The sequence below is a fragment of the Acipenser ruthenus genome, chromosome 7 (assembly GCF_902713425.1).
Source record: "Acipenser ruthenus chromosome 7, fAciRut3.2 maternal haplotype, whole genome shotgun sequence".
Classification (NCBI taxonomy): domain Eukaryota; kingdom Metazoa; phylum Chordata; class Actinopteri; order Acipenseriformes; family Acipenseridae; genus Acipenser; species Acipenser ruthenus.
In genome coordinates this window covers 31,090,561-31,110,843 of record NC_081195.1, presented here as the reverse complement: position 1 = coordinate 31,110,843, position 20,283 = coordinate 31,090,561, and the positions used below count along the sequence as shown (strand labels likewise).

General features: G+C 43.0%; 1 protein-coding gene across 1 annotated transcript in view; it reads right to left on the bottom strand.

The window, feature by feature from the left end:
* LOC117414931 (DENN domain-containing protein 11-like) overlaps positions 1 to 20,283 on the bottom strand; it is a 54,310-nt gene that overhangs the window by 23,110 nt on the left and 10,917 nt on the right. The window contains exons 2-3 of the mRNA XM_034024787.3: positions 10,884 to 10,983; positions 10,103 to 10,261 (exon numbers count right to left, since the gene is read on the bottom strand). Of these exons, the coding sequence (XP_033880678.1) occupies positions 10,103 to 10,261; positions 10,884 to 10,983 (259 nt within the window). The remainder of the gene's footprint in view (positions 1 to 10,102; positions 10,262 to 10,883; positions 10,984 to 20,283) is intronic.

Here is a 20,283-nt window from a genome sequence, read left to right as displayed (position 1 = left end):
ACGGTGACCATCTCCCGAGTTAATTCATTGATTAATTTTTGCTAATCGGGAGATGGTCACTGTATATAAACCTGCAGCTCTCAACCCTCAGAGAGATTGTGTTAGGAGTGAGAGCGGAGAGAGCGAGGAGAGAGAAAACGAAACTTAGAAATAACTGCTAAGCGTGCTGGTTTACACCAGCACGATAATTATTTGTTTATTTGTTTGGCCCTTGTGCCTTTTTGTTTGTTGTTTGTTTAAATCTTTTGTTTATTTTATTATTTAATAAAACACTGAGCGCCGTTGCGTTCAGCTTCACCCACCCATTCATTGTTTATGTGTCGTTCCTTCCTGGTCCGTGACGTCATCGCAGCAACAGCTCGGCTACAATGCCCTAAAGTTATGTCATGTCAGTTGGCCCTCAAAATGGTAGAATTCTCACCGTCCGCAAAGTGTTAAGACTATAAAGGTTCTTAAATGTAATACATTTAAACACATAGTATTTTACAAAACATTGAAGCGAAAAGGCCCTGTTTTATGAGTCAATATCTCAAAGTTTTAAAATGGAATGGTTAAAGTTACAGCCCATTTGAGATGTAAACATAGTACAGTATCTCACATGCTTTTATAGAAGTGTACGGATTTTAAAACTTTCCTGACCTTGTAGCTCTTTAGCTTGGCACGTGGCCCTAATTACACTTATTATTATTATTATTATTATTTATTTCTTAGCAGACGCCCTTATCCAGGGCGACTTACAATCGTAGGCAAAAACATTTCAAGCGTTACAATACAAGTAATACAATAAGAGCAAGAAATACAATAACAATTCAATAATACAGCAGGTAATAGTGATAGTTACATCAGGATATGATTAAATAGTGATAGTTACATCAGGATGTGATTAAATACAAAGTACTACAGGTTAAAAACTTGGCAGATTACAGTATTATTCTGAAGTACAGGATTAAATGCAGTAAAATAGGGGCTGATAAGAGCAAAATAAAGCACATTTACATGAAGGGTGATAGTGTCCCAGGATACAAACAGAGGAGTTCTACAGGTGCTCTTTGAAGAGGTGAGTCTTAAGTTGTAAGTGACTGGCTTATGTTGGAGTGACTGGCTTTTTATAACTCAGTGCAGAGTGACCTCGGAGGGATTAAAACCTTTGTTTCTGCTTAATAAGCTGTTTTGAGCCTATGTACAAACCATAATCAAACCAATTAAAACTGGTTCTAACTTACTTTTGTTAAAAGTGACATGCTATAACTTTAGGTAAGTGTCACAGAATGCATAATAACACACTACTGGAACATGTGGGCTTTTTCTCATAAACAAGCACCTTGTACACATTGTTCCAGTTAAACAGCACAAGCTCTTATTGTTTCATCTGCCTCGGTTCCTTTTCATTATACAACCTGTTACTTATGCTTCCCATTTAAATGATAAAGTGAGAAATCAAACTGTCTGTGAACATTGTGTGATTTTCCTGTGTTTAATGTAAGCTCTGAATCAACACGGTTAATAAACTCTTAACACTAAGCTGTACATAGCTGGGGCACATCATTAGTTTGCAATCACCAGTCTTGTTGTTCGACCTTGTGATGCATGGGTATACGCTGCCTGTTAGAATTGAGCAAAACTCATAGCACTGTTCTTAAATGTAACTTCTTGTTATCTGGGTTTCTGCTGACATTGATAAAGTGAAGAAGAAACGCAAATGTTAACTTTTAATGTGTTTTGTCTCACACCATGCATCATGCTAGGGAAATAAGACCAAATTTGGTCATGTTACGTAAGCTAGCTGTATATCTGTTCTGTACCAAGTAATTTCTTAGCTCAGCTCAATAACATTTACACTGATACCAGCTCAGAAAATGAACATCTCTGATGCCATGAAAGGTGGGCTCAGCTCAGAAACATCTACACTGAATTCAGCTCATAAAGCTCTACACTGATGCCAGTTCAGAAACTAACATCTCTGTGACATGCCAGCTCAGAAAAAAGAAAACATCTCTGATGCCATGAAAGCTCAGCTCGGCTCAGAAGTAAATAACATCTACACTGATGCCAGCTCAGAACACCATCCACTGAGTCTTGTGTGTGAGATCACTGATGCATAGCCTTTGATTTGCTTTGTTCTTGTTTGCATTTTGATTCCTGAATAAAATATTTTTGATTGACTTTACCTGAAGAAGATTAATTATTTTTAAGAAGAAATCGAACCTCCTACAGAGGTGAGGAAAGAACATCGGCTTGACTAAAACATTTTTATTTGCAGTTCATTTCAATCACTATTATGCCATTCAAAACTCTCCAGGTTTAAAATAATTGTAGTGACTCGATTTTCATTGGTTCGCAATTTTTAAGTGACTCGACTCGAGTCATAGTCTTTATAATAAAATAACCTGCACGATCAGTTTAATTTTCGATAACAGCAGCCGTTCTTCTGATGCATACAAGCCCTGCCTCATTATGAGTGAGAGGATCATGTGACAACAGAGACAGAGAAGAGATTCCCTTTCAAGTCAAAGACGACCACCAACATTATGTATGGGATATTCCTGCCCTTGAGGTAGGTAATGCTGAGCTCTCTATATCAGAGTTGTCGAATGCCCCTTCCTGGGATGACGCACTCGGTCCCGCCCACCGAGGGTATAAAACCGTCACTCACAGGAAGATCTCCCTTTTTCCTTCTCAAGATGGTAAGGTAAGACCTCTGTGTTTAGCTGAGTGATAAGAAATAGCCCTCGAGTCGATTCGGGTCAGTTGTATTTCCCTAGCATTCGTGCTCAAAGCTGGCTGCCGCTTTCCTGGAATCAACGATTCTTGAAAAATGACCGAGTTCTTTTATCTTTCTGTCTTTCAGCGGCTTCCCCGACTGGTGGTGGCCTGCTCTTTTTTACCTGTCTGTCGTATGTAAGCGACTGTCTGTGCAGTCATCCGCGAATGAGTTGTCTTTTCTTCTTGAGAGTAACAGTATCCTCCTCAGGGCCAGGCCTGGCCGTATCCTCGCTGTCGAGTGACCCAGCCGTGCTCTCCTCCTTGGGGCTAGATACTGACGTATCCCCGTTGTCGAGTGGAGCCGCCGGCCAAACCTGACCGCTGCGGTGAGTTGGTTCATGTGCATTCGGTGTACTCTCTCTCTCTCCTTCACTTCTTTCTCATTAGAAATTGTGATATTTTTGTCTGAATAAAACATCACCCACCGCGGCTTCGGCCTCTGTCCCCCCCTGGTACACGCTCCACGCTGACTCCACGCTGACTCCCTTCCTAGCATCTCAAATGCAGTACACAGTGCGCTTGGGACGCACAGGTTATTGCGTAAGCACTGCTCAACCTAGCACATAGCTCACGGTGCTGCACAGTATCAGTGAAAACAGGTTACTCGGTGCGCACGGGGCTCAGCATACCTTGCTGTAACGCTAATGAGTGGACTTACCAGTGTTCAACGTAGTGCGAGCAGTGCCTCAGTGCTAATGCACAAAGTCAGCACCATATCGGGGTCCCTTCCCTCTACAGCCTGCAACTATGCTGTGCCCCGCTGTCGAGATGCTTACGCCGGCTTGTTTCAGCCCGCCTACTCGGTGGGCTGGTAAAAGCAAAACAAAATCAGTTACCTGCATTGCCGTGGTAACTATTATTTTTACCTGTACAGCTTGCGTGGAGTGTGTGTATTTTTGTTTCTTTACTGCCTTGCAGTTTAGAAATAAAAAATAATACAGCGTTATTTCCACCGGGACCCAGCCCTGCTGGCCCCGCTGTTGAGCGGCTTCTGTTGGCTTGTCTCAGCCCGCCTACTCGGTGCGCTGTTTAAAAGCAGTCACACGCGCTGCCGTGGTGACTGCTATTTTACCCTCACAACCTTGCTGTTGTGTGTGTGTATGATGTGTTTTTTCTTCACTGCCCTGCAGTTTTAAAAATAAAATGTGGTATGATATCCACCGGCAGCTCTGGTGCGCCCCGCTGTTGAGTTAGATACGCAGGCTTGCTTTAGCCCGCATACTCAGTGGGCTGGAAAAACAAAACAAAATTATTATTATTATTATTATTTGTTTATTTAGCATACGCCTTTATCCAAGGCGACTTACAGAGACTAGGGTGTGTGAACTATGCATCAGCTGCAGAGTCACTTACAATTACGTCTCACCTGAAAGACGGAGCACAAGGAGGTTAAGTGACTTGCTCAGGGTCACACAAAGAATCAATGGTTGAGGTGGGATTTGAACCGGGGACCTCCTGGTTACAAGCCCTTTTCTTTAACCACTGGACCACACAGCCTCCTATCAGTTAACCGCGTTGCCGTGGTGACTGATATTTTTGTTTCAGCCCGCCTACTTGGCGCGCTTGGTCACCCACCTGGCATGGTGAATGTGTTTCTCCCATAGCCGAATGGCTGGGTATAAGCCTGTATGTTCCTATTACTGCCTTTGCAGTTAAAAAGAAATAACAGGTTGTAGCTCCTTGAGCCTGTGCTCCACCCTGGCATAAGCTATGGTTATCGCCGCTCTGCACCATGGTGCAGCACCGTGTGCTCCCTGTGGCAAAGTGCCCCGCCCCTGTGTGCATTTGTGTGTTCTGTGTATGTATGTATGCGTGCGTATGTTAATGTTGGTGTATAGATTGGTACACGGGATATAAACGGGTCTGTGTTTCACGTGTGTTTAAAGTGTATATTTGTATTTAGGCACGAGGAGAGCACAAATCACTTCACGTGCTGGTTAAATGTAATATGTGAGCACGGGGTTGCACAGAATTAATTCACGTGCTGGGATTCAAGTGAATAATTAATTAGTAATTGAATCCCAGCACAACAGTATATATAGATGCACAGTTTCACTCAGTCGGGGTTGGTGTTCGGTGAGTGGAGAACGGGAGAGAGAGAAGGAGAAAAGAAAGTCAAAAGTAAAGTAAAGTAATTAGTGTTTTCACTCACCGTGTTTGTCCGTTTGTCTGTTCACTGTTTAGTCTGTTTTGTTTGTCTCTTTATTTTGGCGTATAGTGCCGTGTCCCGTGTTTTTGTGTTTCAAACCTTTTATTTTGTTATTAAACGCTGAGTGCAGCCATTGCACTCAGCTCATCACAACCACCGTCTCTTTGTTTGAATTCCTGTCTGGTCTGACGCAACCCACTCTGGCCGTCTTTGTGACACGTGGTGTCATCGTGGGATAGCCGCGCCTCCAAGCGTCAGACCAGGAGGGGTCTGGAAAAAAAAAAAAAAAAAAAAAAGTCAATGGCAGAAGACGCCATCAAACTGCGGGGCTGGTTCCTAGAGAATGCTGGGCTGGAGGCCCAGTCTCTGCCCATAATCGTCCGGGCCCTGTGGATGATGGACAGTGAGAGATGGGAGGCCTATCAGGAGGAACACACCCCAAACACTTTGGAGGAAGGTGTGGAGTTTCTCCTCAGCTACCTGGAGGCAACGATAAAAGGAACAGCAGCCCAGGTAGCAGGCCCACCAGCAGAGGGTGAATGCCTGCTGTCCCCATCTCCACCAGCAGAGGGTGAGTACCTGCTGTCCCCATCTCCACCAGCAGAGGGTGAATGCCTGCTGGTTTTGCCTCCACAGCCCAAATGGGAGGAGCCTGAGCGTCCACAGCCCAAATGGGAGGAGCCTGAGCATCCACAGCCCAAGCGGGAGGAGCCTGAGCGTCCACAGCCCAAGCGGGAGGAGCCTGAACGTCCTACGCCTGAGTGGGAGGAGCCCGAACATCCTACGCCTGAGTGGGAGGAGCCCGAACGTCCTACGCCTGAGTGGGAGGAGCCCGAACGTCCTACTCCTGAGTGGGAGGAGCCCGAACGTCCTACGCCTGAGTGGGGGGAGCCCGAACGTCCACAGCCCAAGAGGGGGGAGTCGGTGCGTCCACAGCCCAAAAGGGAGGAGTCGGTGCGTCCACAGCCCAAAAGGGAGGAGTCGGTGCGTCCACAGCCCAAAAGGGAGGAGTCGGTGCGTCCACAGCCCAAAAGGGAGGAGTCGGTGCGTCCACAGCCCAAAGGGAGGCAAGTCGGGGCTTCCACAGCCCTGGGACCCAAGCCACCAGCAGAGGGAAAATGCCTGCTGGTTCAGCCCCAAGAGCTGGAAGGGGAGGGGTTACAGGCTCAACCCCCTGAAAATTTTTGGGGGGGAGAAGGGCAGGATGCTGGTGTCCCCCAGCAGCCTCTCGCTATGCTGCTGAAGGCAGCACGGCGTGCACATGCCCAGCCGCCACAGCAGAGGGAGCCAGCACCGCCAGGAGCAGAGGAGCTGGAGCTGCCTCTACCTCCACCACCTCCAGGAGCAGAGGAGCAGGAGCTGCCTCTGCCTCCACCACCTCCAGGAGCAGAGGAGCAGGAGCTGCCTCTGCCTCCGCCACCACCACCGCAAGGAGCAGAGGAGCAGGAGCTGCCTCTGCCTCCACCACCTCCAGGAGCAGAGGAGCAGGAGCTGCCTCTGCCTCCGCCACCACCACCGCAAGGAGCAGAGGAGCAGGAGCTGCCTCTGCCTCCGCCACCACCACCGCAAGGAGCAGAGGAGCTGGAGCTGCCTCTGCCTCCGCCACCGCCCGGAGCAGAGGAGCAGGAGCTGCCTCTGCCTCCACCACCGCCAGGAGCAGAGGAGCTGGAGCTGCCTCTGCCTCCACCACTGCCAGGAGCAGAGGAGCTGGAGCTGCCTCTGCCTCCACCACCGCCAGGAGCAGAGGAGCTGGAGCTGCCTCTGCCTCCACCACCGCCAGGAGCAGAGGAGCTGGAGCTGCCTCTGCCTCCACCACCGCCAGGAGCAGAGGAGCTGGAGCTGCCTCTGCCTCCACCACCGCCCGGAGCAGAGGAGCAGGAGCTGCCTCTGCTGCCCGTACCTCCGCAGGGAGTACGGTGGCCGGAGCCCCAGAAAGGGGAGCTGCCGGCCACGAAGAAGGGGGAGGAGGTCTGGAGACCACTTTCCCCAGCAGCAGTTTCGCTGCAGGAGTTCTTGTGGCCGGAGCCCCACAGGAGGGAGCTGCCGGCTACGAAGAAGGGGGAGGTCGGGGGACCACCTGCCCCCGCAGCTTTTTCGCTGCAGGACAGGACCAGCATGCTGTCAGCCGTGCCACTACCGGCAGGGGAGCTGACAGCATTTCCAGCCATGGGCCCACTGAAGCCTCCCTTCCCAGCCCGAGACTTTGGCCTGGACTGCTGGGTATTTAAGGGGGGAGGTGGCCGTTGAGGCCATGTGTGCTGCGCACAAGGGGGGGTATATGTGGCAAAGTGCCCCGCCCCTGTGTGCATTTGTGTGTTCTGTGTATGTATGTATGCGTGCGTATGTTAATGTTGGTGTATAGATTGGTACACGGGATATAAACGGGTCTGTGTTTCACGTGTGTTTAAAGTGTATATTTGTATTTAGGCACGAGGAGAGCACAAATCACTTCACGTGCTGGTTAAATGTAATATGTGAGCACGGGGTTGCACAGAATTAATTCACGTGCTGGGATTCAAGTGAATAATTAATTAGTAATTGAATCCCAGCACAACAGTATATATAGATGCACAGTTTCACTCAGTCGGGGTTGGTGTTCGGTGAGTGGAGAACGGGAGAGAGAGAAGGAGAAAAGAAAGTCAAAAGTAAAGTAAAGTAATTAGTGTTTTCACTCACCGTGTTTGTCCGTTTGTCTGTTCACTGTTTAGTCTGTTTTGTTTGTCTCTTTATTTTGGCGTATAGTGCCGTGTCCCGTGTTTTTGTGTTTCAAACCTTTTATTTTGTTATTAAACGCTGAGTGCAGCCATTGCACTCAGCTCATCACAACCACCGTCTCTTTGTTTGAATTCCTGTCTGGTCTGACGCCACCCACTCTGGCCGTCTTTGTGACACTCCCCTGTACTGCTCTTCTGGTTGCCTACCACAGCCACTCGAGCCTTTGTATCCACCCGGTGTATGCTATGTGCTAACTCAGGTTGTGTTGACTTCACGCGGTTAAGGCTGGGCGACTCTCAGTCGGCGCCCTCAGTGTTTAGATGCTTCATGCCTCAGTGCTTAGCGCCACAGCATGTGAATAACACCTACACTTGGTGCCCCGATGCTTCGGTGCACCAGTACTGTATTCTACCTCACTCAGTGTCCTCGGTGAGTCTACACCCTTGGTGCCTGAGTGCTTCAGTACACGGCTGAGCTGTACGCGGCGCTGGGCCTGGCCAGGCAGCAGGCTCAAGCCCTTGCTGTGGCCCTAGCCCAGCCGGCCCCGGAGCTGACCCCGCCTGCACCGGTGGTTGCCCCGGATGTTACGTGCTGGCATCTGCCATACTCGCCAGGCTGTCCGGCCGGGCGAATAGTTTATCACACTGGGCTGAAAGAACGTGGATTCCACGTTGCTAATCGTCTAGTGCACAGGAAGTATCTCCGCTTCGCCTTACAGGGGAGCGTCCTGAGTTTTCTGTGCTGTGGTTCAACCTCTCCTTAGCCCCCCGCACGTTTCAAAGTGCATGGATGCCATTCTAGCTCCCTTGCGGCTGCAAGTGATCAGGGTGATGAATTAGCTGAACGACTGGTTGATCTGCCCAGTCGCAGGAAGGAGCAGCGGCCCACACAGTGCAAGCCTACCTGTCGGACGACAGAGTGGCTGCCATTTGCAACTGTCTGGCCCTGTTCAACAAGGGTTCACAGTATAATTGGTGTTGTGTTAAAAACTATTGGGTCTGATGGCCTCGGCTTCATCACCCACCCAACTAGGGTTACTCCACAAGCGCCCGATCCAAGTGTGGCTCAGTGCCTTAGCCTACACCCCAAGCGTGACAGACACAAATCCCACCTCAGCCACTGACTCATTGTGTGACCCTGAGCAAGTCACTTAACCTCCTTGTGCTCCGTCTTTCGGGTGAGACATAATTTTAAGTGACTGCAGCTGATGCATAGTTCACACACCCTAGCCTCTATAAGTCGCCTTGGATAAAGGCGTCTGCTAAATAAACAAATAATAATAAACAAATAATAAATGGCATCTAATGTTTATAAAGTGACGTTTCACCAAAAACCTTTTGAAATGTAAATAGTGAACTTTTAATTGACTAAGCGAGTGCTTTGCTGACTTTTGATTAATATTACAAAATAAATCAGAGGGAGGTCAAGTTGAACAAACACATATTTAATTTGCAGAGTTAAACATAAATGTTCCATTAACAATGACTTTCTCCGCTTTCACTGACAAGACCCCCCCCCCCCCCCCCCCCATTTATTCTTAATGTTTCACTGAAGTTAATGTTCTCGCTCAGGGGGGGAATTCTCAACAAAAAAGTGCAGGTACTCATATGCGCAGCCGGTACACAATACATTTATGAATACAAAATAAGCCTTAAAAAAATAACTGATAAAATCTAACCATTTTAATCATAAACAAAGAAGCTGAAAATACTGAAAGCTTTGTACCCTCTGCTTGTATCACTCGGTCACGTACTGTAATATAGCACTTAAGTTAAACCTTGAATGATAAGTATTAAGAAATATTACATTGTTTCAAGATATCCTAAAGGGGGGGATGTTACACAAAATGTGTATAAAGAAAACAACTGTGCTATAAACAAATGATACAAAAAGATCCAAGTCAAACAATGCGCAATACGGGCTGAAATACCCCTCTATTTTTTAATGTACCAGGCACTACTCTTAAAAAAATGACTTGGCCTTGGCTACATTGATAACCTTGGATTAGAATCCTGTTTTGTTTTTTGTTTTTTTACAGATTACTTATCCTACAATATATTCTGTGTGCTTCTCTGTTGTGTTTCTGTGTAGATAGATGAATTATAACATGGTCTATTCCAGAAAAATGTTTGTATATTTCAGACAGAAACAGTAGAAAAGTATGCATCAGGTTTTATATATGTATTTATTTATTTTTAATCTCTGGCATTACACATTCTCATAAAGTAATATCATTACTGTGGTTTACGTATGCCTTTACACGCAAGTGCAAACTCAGATTTAACTTAAATAAACTGTAGAAAAGGAGGCATTGTACATTTACAGTCCTCATAACAGAAAATACTATGATCACAACAAAACAAAACGTTGATCACTGTGTGTGTGTGTGGCTGCTGGCTGTCCCCAGGACAAATGATATGGAGCATCTTTCGGGTTATATGTTGGAGAGCAAGCTTTTTAAAGTCCTGCACCTACCTGACTTGGTTCTCAAGGAAGTGCATGTATCTGTACAGCAGGGTGTAGGAAGGAGACAGAATCCCCACAGACTTCATCCGAGCCCCTCTTTCCAGCGCACTCTCCACCGGCATGTTCGCAAAGCACGCAAGCCCAAAGTAACTGCCTTTGCGGAAATAGCTGGAGAAGACAGGACAGTAATACAAACCAGAAGTTGTGAAATTCTGAGCGTGTTTTTGAGGGGACATGATGCTACAGGCACGCAGACTAGTAACATACACCCCTTGACACAGCTGTAAATATAAAAGTAGAAGTACACTCATACTAAAAGAAAATTATTTGACAAACATTTCGACAATATGTCTTTCTCAATGTCTTCAATGTTGAAACTACAGCTATCTTGAACAGCAACACTGTAATAGTAGTTCAATCTTATTTTTTTATTCATAATAAGTCCTTATTATGCCACTGTCCACAATTAACAAAAGTGCAATAAATTATGCATTGCTTTCAATTTCAAATACACAAGACTGTAAATATGAACTTAAAACACCAAAAAAGCTCCAGAAACATTTATATACAGTCTGTAGGGTGACAACGTACCCTTATACCTACAACATATATCAGTTGAACGTTTTTTCTCTCTACCAATATTAGCCCTGGTGTACTGTTCAGTGTGGTGCAGTTTTTTGTAGAAATTGTCTTAAACATGAAAAACAAGAAAAAACGAATCACAAGAATACATTAATTAAAACAACAAATAAAAATGTTAAAGGGGTTAAACATATAAGGGCAAACTTACATGAAGTCTGAAGAGATTCTATGGGATCCGCTGGCCATAGACTTAAACTCTACTCCGACCAGGTCAGCGTCCTGAGGCAAACACCATTCCACTATGTTACCTGGCAACAGAAAAAGAAAGAATCACACCAGAGCTAGCCTGCATCATACAGCTTTCAAACTGTCACACCGTCCAGTGCATTCTTTGTATGCAAGGCCTGCCGCGCTGAATGCAGAGCTGTAGAAGTTCAGTAGTTAGGTGAACTCGCTCCTGATTTCCTTCTGGTGTGAAGAAAACTATAGCAAGCAGTCCGGCGCTAGTGTGCTTTCCCACAGTATTACCAGCTAGTATGAAAACACTATTACAGGAGATGGTGTTCCTGTTTTGTTTGTGCCAAGCATGGACTGGCACAATTCAACAAGGGCATATTGAATTGACTGCTGATACTACAAATGCTTATTCTAGGTTATCTGTTTGTTTGGATGATGTTGTTTGGATGACTAAAAATTATTATTCTACTTTTGGTAGGCACTAGGAAACAACTTCAAACTACATCACTATCCCTGACCTTCTGTGGTCGTGACATTGTTGTATCCACTTCAATCAGGAATCTGGGAGTAATCTTAGATTCGCCTCTTAGTTTTGAGACTTATTAAACATAGAGTTCGCTCTTACCTTTTATAGAAGGATGCTGAGATTTGATCCATTCTTTTGTAACATCACGTATTAATTACTGTAATGCATTGTTGATTGGGCTGCTTTCTCACCTGGTGATTTGGTTACAACTGGTCCAAAATGCAGCTGAATGAATATTGACTGGTACAAAAAGGACTGAGCATATTACACCTTTTTTGGAAAATTTTCATTGGCTGCCTGTCAAGTTTCGTATTAAATTTAAGATCTTACTCTTGACTTTTAAGGCTGTTTGAAGAATGGGGCCTACATATTTCTCTGAATTGCTGTATCCCTATATCCCTAGATGTCAACACGCTCTTCAAGTTTTAACATAGAACCGCCGGATTTTCGAACTACCTAGAACTGCCACGTGGGTCACTGTGACCCATACATTTTTAAATTGCTTCGTTATGAAAATTAAAGACAGACATACTACCGGATACAATTGAAAAGTTTTAGCCTACTCATGAACATCATATCAAAAATTTGCATCGCAGAAACACCATATTTAAATGGAAAATTAAACATAAAGGCATTATTTTTAAAATGAGCGCATATACAGCACGACTACAAACAGTGAAAAAATATAACAAAATATACATTTCAAAAGAAACAGATATGTACATATACCCGGGTACAGGTGTAAACGGGTACATGTACACACAAAACTATAAAACCAAAATCATTGTTTCTAATACTACATAAAAAGAAAATATAACACTACTTCCGGTATGATGACTGCAATGTACTCTATGGAGGAGCGTACACGTCTGCCAGCTGACTGTGCCTGCATCCAGGAGCTGTGTTAACATAGACGCAGTTCCATTGAACACTATTGTGTAAACACGTGTAAACTGGTACATATAAACCTGTAAAACCAAAATGTTTTTTTTTTCTAACAGTAATATAAAAAAAGAATATATAACATTTCATATTAGGCACATAAGTTGTTATCCTACCTGTCATTTCAGTTTGCTGTGTGTCTACTTTCAAGATTAAATATTTCCTTCTGATATATTTCCAGTTGCATTTGTGGAGCAAAACGAAAGATTGATGTCTCCCAGGTACATTGAAAAATAAGCAACTAGGCTTTCACTGAATTTGCATCTTGAGAAATCCACAATCATAGCAATCTCTGTCTCGTAGTCAGTCTACAAACAAAAAAAGGCTTGAAATAAAAAACAAAAAACACGTGTGCTAGGTGGAGGGGGCGAGTCTTGTTTGCTGCATTTACAAAAAAAAAAAAAAATAGAATATCTTAGGTTATATTAAAAAAAAGATTGTAATGCATGGGTCACATTGACCCACGTGGCGGTTCTAGGTAGAAATGTTTATAACTTTATAATTTTTGCGATTCTGGCTATCAAACGTAGGGTTGCCAATCGTTCTGGTTTTGCCTGGATTGTTCTCTTTTTGAAGTAGCTGTCCTGGGAAGTCTGTAAGACTTCTGGTGTCCCGGTTTTTTGTAAGCCAGAGGTGGGAACCCTAATCAAACGCGGTCTGGAACCCTCCCTCCCCCCGGACGGCGCTCGGCCAATTGTGCGCCGCCCCCTGGGAGCTCCCGTCCTCGGTCGGCAAAGGAATAGCCTGGACTCGAACCGACGACGTCCAGACTGTAGGGCGCATCCTGCACTCTACGCGAGTGCTTTTACTGGATGCGCCACTCGGGAGCCCCCGTAATTTTTAGTATTTTAATTGTTGTAATTAATGTTTTAATTTTTATTTATTTTGTAAAGCACTTTGGGATGGTTTGCCATGAAAGGCGCTGTATAAAAATGAATTGATTGATTGATTTTGTACCACATCCACCAAGTTAGAATTGTCCATTTTTTTCTTGATTTGTAGATATAGCTTCATTCATACAGTATGTTATGACCCTGTCCCAGGATTAGCCCTATTTCTTGTAGTATATGACCACAGTCCATTCTTTAGCACATTTATTATCCCTTGTGGGTGACGCATATCACCCCACCTATGGTAATATAGTTCCAATAAGAATATACAGTGCCTTGCGAAAGTATTTGGCCCCCTTGAACTTTGCGACCTTTTGCCACATTTCAGGCTTCAAACATAAAGAAATGAAACTGTAATTTTTTGTGAAGAATCAACAACAAGTGGGACACAATCATGAAGTGGAACGAAATTTATTGGATATTTCAAACTTTAACAAATAAAAAACTGAAAAATTGGGCGTGCAAAATTATTCAGCCCCCTTAAGTTAATACTTTGTAGCGCCACCTTTTGCTGCGATTACAGCTGTAAGTCGCTTGGGGTATGTCTCTATCAGTTTTGCACATCGAGAGACTGAAATTTTTGCCCATTCCTCCTTGCAAAACAGCTCGAGCTCAGTGAGGTTGGATGGAGAGCATTTGTGAACAGCAGTTTTCAGTTCTTTCCACAGATTCTCGATTGGATTCAGGTCTGGACTTTGACTTGGCCATTCTAACACCTGGATATGTTTATTTGTGAACCATTCCATTGTAGATTTTGCTTTATGTTTTGGATCATTGTCTTGTTGGAAGACAAATCCCCATCCCAGTCTCAGGTCTTTTGCAGACTCCATCAGGTTTTCTTCCAGAATGGTCCTGTATTTGGCTCCATCCATCTTCCCATCAATTTTAACCATCTTCCCTGTCCCTGCTGAAGAAAAGCAGGCCCAAACCATGATGCTGCCACCACCATGTTTGACAGTGGGGATGGTGTGTTCAGGGTGATGAGCTGTGTTGCTTTTACGCCAAACATAACGTTTTGCATTGTTGCCAAAAAGTTCGATTTTGGTTTCATCTGACCAGAGCACCTTCTTCCACATGTTTGGTGCGTCTCCCAGGTGGCTTGTGGCAAACTGTAAATGACACTTTTTATGGATATCTTTAAGAAATGGCTTTCTTCTTGCCACTCTTCCATAAAGGCCAGATTTGTGCAGTATACGACTGATTGTTGTCCTATGGACAGAGTCTCCCACCTCAGCTGTAGATCTCTGCAGTTCATCCAGAGTGATCATGGGCCTCTTGGCTGCATCTCTGATCAGTCTTCTCCTTGTATGAGCTGAAAGTTTAGAGGGACGGCCAGGTCTTGGTAGATTTGCAGTGGTCTGATACTCCTTCCATTTCAATATTATCGCTTGCACAGTGCTCCCTGGGATGTTTAAAGCTTGGGAAATCTTTTTGTATCCAAATCCGGCTTTAAACTTCTCCACAACAGTATCTCGGACCTGCCTGGTGTGTTCCTTGTTCTTCATGATGCTCTCTGCGCTTTAAACGGACCTCTGAGACTATCACAGTGCAGGTGCATTTATACGGAGACTTGATTACACACAGGTGGATTCTATTTATCATCATTAGCCATTTAGGTCAACATTGGATCATTCAGAGATCCTCACTGAACTTCTGGATAGAGTTTGCTGCACTGAAAGTAAAGGGGCTGAATAATTTTGCACGCCCAATTTTTCAGTTTTTTATTTGTTAAAAAAGTTTGAAATATCCAATAAATTTCGTTCCACTTCATGATTGTGTCCCACTTGTTGTTGATTCTTCACAAAAAATGACAGTTTCATATCTTTATGTTTGAAGCCTGAAATGTGGCAAAAGGTTGCAAAGTTCAAGGGGGCCGAATACTTTCGCAAGGCACTGTAGATCCAAAAGGGAGGAAAACATTGGAACTGAATGGATATCATGACAAAGACAATAAATAATTTGAATTTGGAGTTTTTTCTGAATAAAAACCAATCATAATCTAAGAGGAATGTAATATCAGATCAAATGGTCTGTCAACCAGTAAAATTGTTCAGATGTTTTAATGGAACTAGTTTTTTTTTTTTTAAATGTAGTCGTTGCCATTTTTTTTAGAATGTCCAATTATTTTGCTAAGCTCAGCTCAACGCTACCAAACCTTGCGCTGACTTGGGAGGGGCGAAGACGAACACACACTGTCCTCCGAAGCATGTGCCGTCAGCCGACCGCCTCTTTACACACTGCAGACTCAGCATGCAGCCACCTCGGAGCTACAGTGTCGGAGGACAACGCAGTTCTCGGGCAGCTTACAGGCAAGCCCGCAGGCGCCCGGCAAGACCACAGGGGTCACTGGTGTGCGGTGAGCAGAGGGCACCCTGGCCGACCTAAGTCCTCCTGGAAGTCAAGATGTGCTGTATTAATACCAGCAGAATAAGGTAACCCCAGGTTCAAGCAGCAGTTGTGATGGTGACCAAACATGTTTGAGCGGCCTACTGTTGTGTAAAATATTTGCTTAAAATTAAACGTTGCATTCAAGAAATTTTGAACAACGAAAAATAAAAACACACTTAAGGTTTGTGTGTTGCACACATGCATTAACAAAATGCCCTGAAAACTTAAAATAAAGAAAATAATTATAACGAAGGGCAGAAATGCAGCAAAAGGTCTCTGAAAATAGTTTTCTTTGTGAACTCCAAGAAGCCAATGTTGCCTTTCGCTACTCAAACCGTAGGGTGTCTAAATAAATAATAATAATAATAATAATAATAATAATAATAATAATAATAATAATAATAATAATAATAATAATAATAAACTTTTTTGTATAGCGCCCTTAAAAGCAGTCATCTCAGAGCACTTCACAGGTAATAGTACAGCAATAAATAAACAGATTATACATAAAAAAGCACAAGGAAATAAAACAATCATAAAAATGCCTTTCTAAAAAAGTAAGTCTTAAATTAGCTTTAGAAACACTCAGAGAAGCTGAGTCCCTGATCTCTAGTGGAATAGAGTTCCATAATTTGGGGGCATAGCAACAGAAGGCCCTGTTGACCATAGAGCCCAGGCGAACAGGCGGGACACACAGCAGTCTGAGGTTGCGAGTGGGAGTGTAAAAAGATAAAAGATCTGACAGATAAGTCAGAGCTAGCCCATGAACAGCCTTATATGTCAGCATTAAAATTTTAAAATCAATTCTAAAAAATAAAGTGTTGAGTCAGAATAGATTTTCATTGTTTGTTGCATCTTTAGCAGCCTCATCTGAACCAGATATATTCGCTTACATTGTTTACCTTCAGGAGACTGAGGATGATTTAATTGCGCAAAATTTCTCAAATATAAAATGTTACGTTAATTGCAGTCATCAGCTGCATAGATTACCTATTCAACAGAATGGGGCAACAAACAAGTGAGTACTAACATAAGTTACTATTTTAATATCACTTTAGTGTCTTAACAAGTTGTTGTATTTTAAGCATTAGGAGCAACCAACCTAAAGTGGCACCCAACAATTGGATCTGACAACTATTTTATTTTTGGCCTAGGAGCCAGTCTGGAGCCCTGTCTAGGTTGCTGGTTGACAAACATACATCATTTTTTGAATAAATAGTTATAATTAAGTATTTTTCTTTCTGTGGCCAATAGTTATCTTTATATATGTATCAGTAAAATTACACAACGCCATGTTGTGTGTGCAACAACTTATGTATATACAGTCTGAAGCCTACTACAGAGGTTGGGCAACAAAAAAAAGATTCATCTGGGAAATGCTGCACACAGTTTTCTGTAATCAGGACTGATTGATTTGTTTTACCAATCTCTCACATATACAGCCACACCAGCATCTCCAGCTTTGTCTAAGTGTGCAATCTGTATAACAGACTAGCCCTCATAACTTGCAAGCAGCAACAAAGAGGAACCACTCTCAACATGACATAAGGAGATAGGCTTTCTGTGCCCCACTGAAGAGGTTTACTCCCTTTCAGGATACTACCTGATTGGCTGACTTGCATTAGTTTACCAAGGGCAGGTTAAGCCAGTGGTGACTGTCAGACAAAAACATGGGTACTTCTAGCTCTGCTTCAGATTCTTTGTCAATAGAGCCTTTAGAACTTTACAATGACAAACCGCATGCAGGGTGTTCAGAATGGGAGGTTGAATTCTACAACAGCAACAATCTTGTAATTATAAAGCCGCATCCGTTCCGAATGTAGGGTTAGAAATTAACTAAGGGCTAATATTGATTGAAACTGAATTTACCACACAAGTTGTAAAATAGATTGTGTTTGTGTAGCATCAGAACAACTAGGCTATATTAAGAATGCTGTTTAGGAGAAGAACCAAGTTGCAGTTTGACATGCAAGGTGAAAGAGAAGTGAGTGTGTGTCTAAACTGGCTGCACTTTAGTGAGGTGAAAGAGAAGCACATTACAAAAGAACTAAAATAAGAGACAATTCAATAATAACTAAATAGTCAAAACGACAGAATGGCCAATAATAGAATGCCTTTAATCTAGATTTTAAAACGTCCAGTGAACCAGAGTCCTTGACAGAGAAAGGGAGGGAATTCCAGTCTGAAGACTACTGTACAACAGACAGAAGGCTGTGTAGTTACATTTCAAAAGGAAATTCAGTTACAGAAAATTGGCACCAGCTACAATGATGCAACATCTAATTTGCAATCTACTGTTGAAGAAATGTCTAAGATTACAACAGACGTTATATTGTACATGAGTTCTATAGCATGAAGCATAGATAAATACACAAACTTGCCAAAAAATGAATGTGATGACCGCATGCCATTTGATCCATTAGACTTACAGTACATTCTGAAAGCTAGGGGTGTTTCCGTTTCATTTCCTAATTGTTTAAACTTCAAGATTAAAAATGTTTAAACTTTAACATATTGGGAATGTTTGTACCCAACCAGGAAAGCCATCAAAAGAAACCCTTTTTATAAATGACTGCAGCACGTATTTGTGAAGAACTCGATGTTGAAAAGCATTTCATGTTATATTTAAATTGAATATGAAATAAATAATAATAATAATAATAATAATAATAATAAATTATTATTATTATTATTATTATTATTATTATTATTTATTTCTTAGCAGACGCCCTTATCCAGGGTGACTTACAGTCGTAAACAAAAATACATTTCAAGAATCACAGTACAAGTAATAATACAATTAAGAGCAAGATAAATACAATGACTTTGGTTCTAGCAAGTACAAGTATGACAAAATACAATTCAATAACGGAGCAGATAAGTGTCAGTGATAGTTACATCAGGATATAATTAAATACAAAATACTACAGATTAAATGACACTTGACGGATTACAGTACTCTAAAGTACAGGATTAAATGCAGTAAAATAGGGGGCAGATAAGAGCAAGTAAAGCGCATTTAAGGAAGAGTGATAAGTGTCCAGAGGGAAAGAAAATAGGAGTTCTACAGGTGAGTCTTGAGGAGGCGCCGGAATGTGGTCAGGGACTGGGCAGTTCTGACATCTGTAGGAAGGTCATTCCACCACTGCGCGGCGAGGGTGGAGAAGGAGCGGGCTCTGGAGGCAGGGGAGCGTAGAGGAGGTAGAGCCAGTCTTCTAGTGCAGGAGGAGCAGAGAGATCGAGTGGGGGTGTAGGGAGAGATGAGGATCTGGAGGTAGCTGGGTGCAGTCTGGTCAAGGCATCTGTAGGCTAGTACAAGAGCCTTGAACTGGATGCGAGCGGTGATCGGGAGCCAGTGGAGTGAGCGGAGCAGTGGAGTTGCGTGGGAGAAGCGAGGCAGAGAGAACACCAGGCGAGCAGCGGGGATCTGGAAATTACAAACGCTAAGGCTAACACCAATATTTGACCTGTGTATTTTTGTTAATGAGTAAACGTCTAGACAACATTTTAAAATACTTGACTAACGTTTGAACACTGTAAGCAGTGTGAGAGTTGTGTGCAACTTTTCAGCAACAAGAAGGCTCTGCGGCACTTCACAAGGGGCATGATAGCAGGAGCCCGTACAACCTGCCTGGCACTCGTGGCTCTATTGACTAATATGTCGTTTGCTGAAAAACCCTTGGTACAGTACAACTGGATCATGATGCATCAAGCCTGTAGGTGTGTGTAAAGTGGGCCAAATCACAGACACACTGGTGTGGAGTAGTGGTTAGGGCTCTGGACTCTTGACTGGAGGGTCGTGGGTTCAATGCCTGGTGGGGGATACTGCTGCTGTACCCTTGAGCAAGGTACTTTACCTAGATTGCTCCAGTAAAAACCCAACTGCATAAATGGGTAATTGCATTTAAAAAAAATAATGTGATCTCTGTATAATATGAAATAGTGATATCTTGTAACAATTGTAAGTCGCCCTGGATAAGGGCGACTGTTAATAATAATAATAAAACACAACCGTTTCCACTCATAAAATGTGTCAGGTGACTAGGGATGGGAATTTTAAACATTTAAATATATAAACTGCAAAGAAGTGGTTAAACGTTGAATAATGTGACAAATTTCACCAAACGCATAATTTTTAATATATTAATTTTAATAATTTCATGCTGTAGTGGGCGTGGCATGATATGGTATCAACTCCACGGTGTAAAAGTTAATGACAAGCGTTTTTTTTCTGAAGTTTGTTATATAATTTTAATAAAATGGCATCCCTGTGAATATGTATTAATTCAATATTAATTCAAAGAACGCATATGTGCAAATAAATGATGTATAGGCTTTATACCAGTACACTTTTACACAAATCGTTTGTTAAAAAACATGTCCTTGAGATCTATGTAATTTATCAACAGAAGGTGATATTTAAAATGTATATGTATGGATTTCCAGTTTGTGGCACAAAGCCCTGAACAGTAGCATTAATATAACAATGTACTGGAATTTGTGCATTTGATAGATTCTGTAACACATGCAGCTGTGTTTTTGTATAATTAATTTTGTTTTATTCTTTGTTTATTTTATTCACTTTGTGCCTCCAGGTTCAGCACAGGTACATATCAATAGTGCAA